Genomic DNA, 7,277 nt, shown 5'->3' with positions numbered 1-7,277 from the left:
GACAGTGAAAGTAACTCACTTCCTCGGCAGGCAGCCAGAATTGGAATGATCACACAGGGCTGGGCTGGGGTTAGCCAGATGTGTGAAAAATCAGGATAAGAAATTGGAGTAGGGTGAGCAGATATCCCTATTTTATAGGGACAGTCCCAATTTTGGGGTCTTTTTCTTTTATAGGCTCCTTTTACCCCCCCACCCCACCCATCCCTGTCCTGATTTTACACACTTTCTGTCTGGTCACTCTAGGTGGGGGTAATTGGTGCCTATATAAGACAAAACCCCAAATATCGGGACTGGCCCTATAAAATCAGGACATCTGGATCTGGTCACCCTAGCTGGGGAGCGCCTCTCCCCCGGGCTGGCAGCTGCCAGTGATCAATCTCATCCAGGGGGAGCTGCACAGGGCAGGATGAGCTGCTGTGGCTCCATGGGTGCCCTGTCCCTGAGATCAGATGCTGTGCTAACTTCACCATGGTCCGTAAGGCTGGTGGTGGTGCCCATTGGCGTGTGATTGGACCTGAGGGTTTGCTGCAGCTGTTGCCACTCTGCACCCCAAGAGCTGGATTTTGGGGTCTACAGCAGCTGTTGGACCAGCAGGCTGGGGGGTGAGCCAAGCATGAAAGCAGTACTGTGTTGCCATTTAGACTGTCATTTAACAATTTTGTTTGCCAAAAATTCTTGGTAACAATCCTGAATCCAATTTCAATATTTTTTTTTAAAAAAAATCAATATCTTAGCCAAAACCAGAAAATTCAGCTGTTGACAATTATTAGTGACAGGTTTGGTTTGAGGCAGGGAGTGGGCCAGTTTTCATCAGAGAAACAAAAAACGTTGACTGACTTTCCTATAGCCTGTTACTCCTGATAAGAGCCCTCCAACAACTGTAATATGCTCATCTCCTTACTAGTGTATAAAGCAGGGGTCAGCAACCTACGGCACATGTGTCAAAGGTGACAGGTGAGCTGATTTTTGATGGTATGCAGCGGGCAGGCTGAGCGGCTCAGCCCATCACTGCTCTGGGGTTCCGGCTGCTGCCCTATTGCCAGCTGGGATACTGGCTGCTGGCCTGGGGACCCCCAGGGAACCTCAGGCTGGCAGCGGGCTGAGCAGGCCGACTGAACCACTCAACCTGCTGTCAGTCTGGGGTTCCATTCACTCAGCCGGCAGCGGGCTGAGTGGGCTGGTGGCGGGCTGAGCAGGGCCGGTGGGAGGTTGAGTGGCTCAGTCTGCTGCCAGTCTGGGGTGCCAGCAGCACTCAGCCTACTGCTACTCCGGGGTTCTGGCTGCCAGCCCCTTGCCAGTCAGGAGCTCAGCCGCCAGCCCCACTCTGCCTCCTGCCAGCCTGGGTGAGCAGAATCCCAGGCTGGTAGCGGGCTGAGGGCGGTTGGCAGCCGGGATCCTGGCTGGCAGGAGTTGGTGGTCAGAACCCCAGACCAGCAGCAGGCTGAGCAGGGCCTGGGATCCTTGTCTAGGGTTCCAGCCACCAGCCCCACTCAGCCCGCTGCCAGTCTGGGGTTTCATTTACTCAGCTGGCAGTGGCCTGAGCAGGACCAGTGGCCAGGACTTTGCCACTCGTATTCTACTGAGTGTACGTACTAATTCTACTTCTACATTCTACTGAGTGTACATTCTAATGAGTGTACATTGCCACTCGTATTCTACTGACAATTCCTGTAACAGGGGCATCAGGAGAACGGAGTTTCTCAAAACTAAAGCTCATTAAAAACTATCTCTGCTCTACAATGAGTCAGGAATGCTTAACTGGTCTTGCTATTCTTGCAATCGAACAAGACACGACTTTGTCTTTGTCATACGATGACATTATTACTGATTTTGCAGCCAAAAAAGCCAGAAAGATTGCTTTTAATTAAAAACAAATCTTTGTTTCAATACCTCTTCATATAAATTTCCAAAAAATTTTTGACAAATTAAAAAAATTATATTATTTGCATCATTCTGTCAAATCAGAATTTTTTCTATAGTGCTTTTTCTTTAGTGCTGGTGCATCAGCATTACAGTGTGCTTAATTAAGTTAAACTGGTTTTAATAACATGAGTGTGGCAAGTTTTCCAGTACTGTATGCTTATATTTGTGTTGCTAAGAGCAGATCAGGCACAGGGGCACCAGTTTAATAATCTCGCCTAGGGCACCATAAATCCTAAGGACGGCCCTGAGTAAGATACCTGAAAACCATTTGGATTTAGAAGCATCAGGAATCTAGAACAAATGGGATGGTAAATTTTCAACTCTCCCTAAGTCTGGGAACCTTCAGGCCATCAACTGTATTGTGTTATCGACTTCTGACCCGTGTCTTCCACTAGACTCAGAGGCACTGCTTCCGAGATCGTTGATAAAAGCCGCTTTGACCAGAGTGAGAAGAGATGTCCTGAAGACCTGCCAGAACTTCTCCCCCACGAAAAGGTAGAGGATGGGGGTGAAGCAGGCATTGAAGCAGGATGTGAAGGTGTGAATGACCAAGAAAGCATCCATCACTGACTCTGGTACCTCTTTCTTGGAGAGCTTCAAGCCGTGGTAGAGGTGGTAGGGCAGCCAGCTCAGGAAGAAGGAAACCATCGCGGCCAACATGACTTTGAAAGGCTTTCCAGCCCACACCAGCTTCTTCTCCTTCATCTTCAGCCCCACGCGAACATAGCATATCACGATGGTGCAGAAGGGCAGCAGGAAGCCCAGCAGGAACCGGACAATGAAGATAGCCAGGTGGACCCGTCTGCCCAGGTCCTGTGTCTTGGCTCCATTCCAGTCTCCAGAGAGGGCGTAATTATTGATGCAGATGATTCTGCCCCCATCTACCACCCGGGTCTCCCGGAAAGCCAGATAGGGAGCGCTGAGACCGAAGGAGGCCAGCCACATGCCCACGACCAGCTTCCCAGCCCGGGGGAGGGTGCGGTGATGCCGGGACCAGATGGGATGGTGAGTGAGGATGTAGCGGTCCAGGCTGATGAGGGTGAGAAGGAAGACAGAGGTGAACATGGCCACAGAGATGCAGGTGTTGAGGAACTTGCACATGGCTGTGCCGAAGACCCAGTGGAAATCCATGAGGAGGGAGATGGTGAAGAAGGGGATCAGCAAGGTGAAGAGGAGGGAACAGGAGACCAGGTGAAGGAACCAGAGGGTGGTCACTGTCCTCCTCATCTTCAGTCCCAGCACCCACAGGTACAGCCCGTTCCCCAGCACACCCACCAGGAAGGTGGGGCAGAGCAACACTGCAGAGGCCAGGTGAGCGGTGTTCACAGCTAGAGAAGTCTGGCTGGAATTCACGCCAGTGGTTGGTGGGAGGGGCGTGTTGCCTCGCTCCATGGTGCCCTGGGGAGAGACAGAAGAGGGGTTGGAAGGGACAACAGAGGAGGCGAAAAGAGAAAGCGGAAGAGAAGGAATGAAGAAATAACAGAGGGTGTTAGGAACGTACTATTGGACAAGACCTAACTAGGCATCCTCTGGTCCTCCACAATATCCGGGCTGGGTATGCTCAGGAACTGGGCTGAAGGGGTGGATCTCACTGCTACAAGGTAGAACTATGGAGGATATGAGGGACAGAAGACATGGGAGCAGTGGGGAAGGGGACAGTCTGGTAGGTCAAATACAGAGCTATACTGAAAATATCATGTCGCAGTGATCTGGACAATGGGCTGGCTCAGAAAGAGGGGGAATGGGACACAGGGTGTTTTCCCCTAGCAGACGCCAGGTCCAATCTGTCTGCAGGGCAGGGACAGGCCAGTTCAGGGATGTGGGGAATCAGCCTCTTGACTCCCAGTATTCAGGTGCTGATGATGGTGGAGCTCAGTGACAGAAGCTGGAAAAAGCCACCCCAAGCCCTGAGCTCATCTGCCTGCCACAGGAATTGCTGCTACACCCTGACTCTTGAGAAAGGGCGGCGTCCTTCTCACTCTCATTGTAACACAGGAGGTCTCAATCCACTGACCTACTTCTCTGCCCCACAGCCGTGCTGCCAGCCCTGCACAATGTGTTCTGTCCGAATTGACTCTCTTGGGTTCTGCATCACTAGCTGGCTCTGGAATCTCATTTCTTGTAAGCCTCTCAATGTGTTCAGACTCAAAGTCTATGGGTTCTAGATTCCTGTCTGGATCAAGGACCTCTGGGTTCTTACCTCTGCCTGGGACAGTGTCCCCCCCACGGCCTTGTTAGATTGGAGTTCTTTCTGCTCTTTGGAATTGCCTAATGGGACTCCTGGGTTCTATTACTGGCTCTGGGAATGGGGTGCAGGGAGGGGGTCAGAACTCCTGGGTTGTGGGAGAGACATGGGGTCCTGTTTCTTAGAGATTTGTAAAATGTGAAAAAGAGAGAAAAATTCACCCATGTCACAGATCTCACCTCCTACTTCTGTCTGTTGAGTGCTCCAGCTTAACCCAGTGCTACCCAGTTTCACAGGCTAACCCCACTCATAGCCAGTGGCAGGGAGTCTCACAGCCTAACACTACTACTACCCAGTGGCAGGGAGTCCCACTGGTTTGCCTTGAAAATGGCAAATTTCTGTGGCTTCTAGGGGGCCTTAGAAAGGAAATTCCCCTTCAGACCCAATGTGGGGCCCTCTGTCCATCGTCTCAACTCACCTGGGCAGGTCAGAACCCAGCACAGAGAGAGATTTGGATGGCGTGAGTTTTCCCAGTAACGTGTCCATGAGTCTGTACCCAGCACACAAGAGCCCTCCCCTGTCCGTTGAGTTCACTCCCCTTAACTCTGTGTCTTCTACATGCTCCACCCCCACCGGCTCTCTGAGATCCACACGCTGCAAACGGTGAACGGAAATGATCATTGGACACTGTCTTAGCAGAGAAACCACCTAAACAACAACCAATGCTTTGAAACTAGCCCCACTCCCTCCCTGAGCCTGGCACAAAACCCAGGAGTCCTGGCTCCCAGCCCCCCACTCTAATGCACTAGATGCTTGGCCAGCAGCTCATCTATTGAGCTGTGCCCCCGTGAAGAGGAAGGGCCTGTATTTTGCATAAGCTCTTTCCTGATAGGGGCTGCACCCAGAGATAACCCAGCCCCGTTAGCTCACAGCAAAGGCTGAATCACAAATAATGCTACTCCCAGCTGAGGAGTGGGGGGTCTTGTGAGTTGGAGCGGGGGGAGGGGGCACTGAGAGCCAGGGCTCCTGGGTTCTGTCCTCAGCTCTGGGAGGGGGGTGGGATCTAGGCATTAGAGCAGGTCAATAGCCGTGAGGGGTCCTGTGTTATCTACATGTTGTGGGTACATCCCTGCATGAGACAACTCATGTGACATCCTGACCCTTCCTGTTCTAGATAAAATGTCAGTCACACCCAGCCCTCCCCAGAGTGTTCGTTACACAGGCCCCATCCTCAGAACCAGGACCCTGAAACCCCTGATGGGAACCCAGTGCTACTGGGAAAACAGCCCCCAGTGGAATAGTACACTAGACCAAGGTTGAATCTGAGAGGCGTGGGGTCTAGTGGTTAGAGCGGTGTACTGGGAGCCAGGACTCCTGGGTTCTAACCCCAGTTCTGTTTGGAGTGTGGGGTCTACTGAGTTGAAATGGGGAGAGTGGGGAGGAAGCCAGGACTCCGCGGTTATATCCCTGGCTTCAGGAGGGGATAGGGTCCAGTCAGATAGATCAGGGGGCATGAGTGTTGGGAGCCAGGACTCCTGGTTTTCCCTGTATCAGGCTGGGGGACTTGCAGGGTTGTGTAGGGAGGAGAATGAAATGCAGGGATTGTCAGTGCAAGGGCTCCACACTTCTGTCTCTCTCTCCCTCTTCTCCAATCCCTTTTGTGTTCTTCCCACACCTCCTCAGGGTTTCATGGCCCCTTCACCTTCCCAGCCACCTCTGCCCCTCCGCCTTGCCCACCAGCCCAGCAGCCAATGGGAGCAACCCCCAGCTGGACGGGAAGGGAAGTCAAGTGGCAGCCGTGCGTGGCACCTCCTGCTGGGGGTGGCTGGCTGTGGGTCTGCCTGTGGGTTCTGGGGCTGAGGATGAGGATGATGGTGACCTTCCTCTTGTCCTTCTATCTGGTGCTCACCTACCTACTCACATCCTGCTTTATAACTCTGTTCACCTATATCTACATCTGCCTGGGCTTCTGCTGGTTCTTCGGCACGGCCATGTGTGAGCTCCTCAATGCCTGCCTCTCCCTGAGCATGTTCTCTGCCATCTTCTTCCTCACCCTCACCAGCCTGGACCAGTGCACTCTACCCTGCTGCCCCGTCTGATTCTGGCATCACCGCACCGTGGCTCCGGTCAGGAAGCTGGTTGCGGTCGTATAGCTGGTCTCCTTCACCTTCAGCATTCCTAACTGGGATTCCGGGATCTCCTGGAGATGGAGGAGGCAGGGTCACCTGCACCAATAGTTGCACCTCTGAATAGTGGGACAGAGATGAGACCCAGGCCTGGAAGACACATCTCCATCCGGTCCTGTTCAGGGTGAAGTTCCTGCTGGGCTTCCTGCTGCCTGTCTGCACCAGTATGGGATGCCAAGGCTGGACGGGGCTGGCGATGAAGAAGAGGGGATTGGTGAGGAGTGGGAAGCCTTTCAAAGTCATGGTGACTGCGGTGGTGTCATTCTTCATCTGTTGGGTGCCTGATTGCCTCTATCATGTCCTGCTGCTCTACAAGAACGCAGTGCCGGTGTCAGTCACAAGCGCTTTCCTGCTTCTTTACACCCTCTTGACTTGTTTAAACATTTGCTGCACACCCATCCTCTACATCTTTGTGGGGACAGGTTCCAGCAGGTGCTCAGGATGTCCCTCATCACTCTGGTCAAGGCAGCTGTTGTTGATGATCTCGGCAGCGAAGCACCTGAGATCAGTGGAAAACAAGGGGCAGAAGTTGAGGGATCAGAACTGGATATGGTCTGAGATTGCCTAGAGTAAGAGCATTGGAAACTTGTCATCCCACCTGTTCCTTCATCCCTGATAGAACTAAAAACGTGCTTGGCTCCCGATATCTCAATGTTAATAAACCGAGCAGTGTCCTTAGGATTCCAGATTCCTTGTCACCTGCAGAATCCCATGTGTTCTAGGTCTCTCAATCTTTTCAAAGTCAATATGTCTTTAAAGTTTCTAGAGCATTATCCAGCTCTAGAACCTGATTTGTTCTTGGTTTTTCAATGTTATGAAACTCAATGGGTGATCAAGGGTTCAGGATCAACAGTTGACTCCAGAATCTCATTTGTTTTAGGTCTCTCAGTGTGTTCTAACATCACTGATTCTCATGGGTTCTGCATCATTGGCTGGCTCTGGAATCTTCATTTTAAGTTTCTCAATATGTTCAAACTCAATAG

General features: G+C 52.0%; 1 protein-coding gene and 1 pseudogene across 1 annotated transcript; one reads left to right on the top strand and one right to left on the bottom strand.

Moving 5' to 3' along the window:
* Positions 1-2,146: 2,146 nt before the first annotated feature.
* On the bottom strand, positions 2,147-4,657 carry LOC115640487 (probable G-protein coupled receptor 33). The gene is made up of 2 exons (XM_030543282.1): positions 4,587-4,657; positions 2,147-3,321 (listed from the first exon to the last, which is right to left on the bottom strand). Exon 2 carries the CDS (start codon positions 3,313-3,315, stop codon positions 2,266-2,268), a length of 1,050 nt encoding a protein of 349 aa, XP_030399142.1. The 5' UTR covers positions 3,316-3,321; positions 4,587-4,657; the 3' UTR covers positions 2,147-2,265.
* A 1,313-nt stretch (positions 4,658-5,970) lies between these two features.
* LOC115640424 lies at positions 5,971-6,852 on the top strand (annotated as a pseudogene).
* Positions 6,853-7,277: the final 425 nt, after the last annotated feature.

Source organism: Gopherus evgoodei, unplaced genomic scaffold (assembly GCF_007399415.2).
Source record: "Gopherus evgoodei ecotype Sinaloan lineage unplaced genomic scaffold, rGopEvg1_v1.p scaffold_31_arrow_ctg1, whole genome shotgun sequence".
NCBI classification, from domain to species: domain Eukaryota; kingdom Metazoa; phylum Chordata; order Testudines; family Testudinidae; genus Gopherus; species Gopherus evgoodei.
Note: the sequence above shows the minus strand (reverse complement) of the source record. Positions and strands in the feature narration are given on the sequence as shown.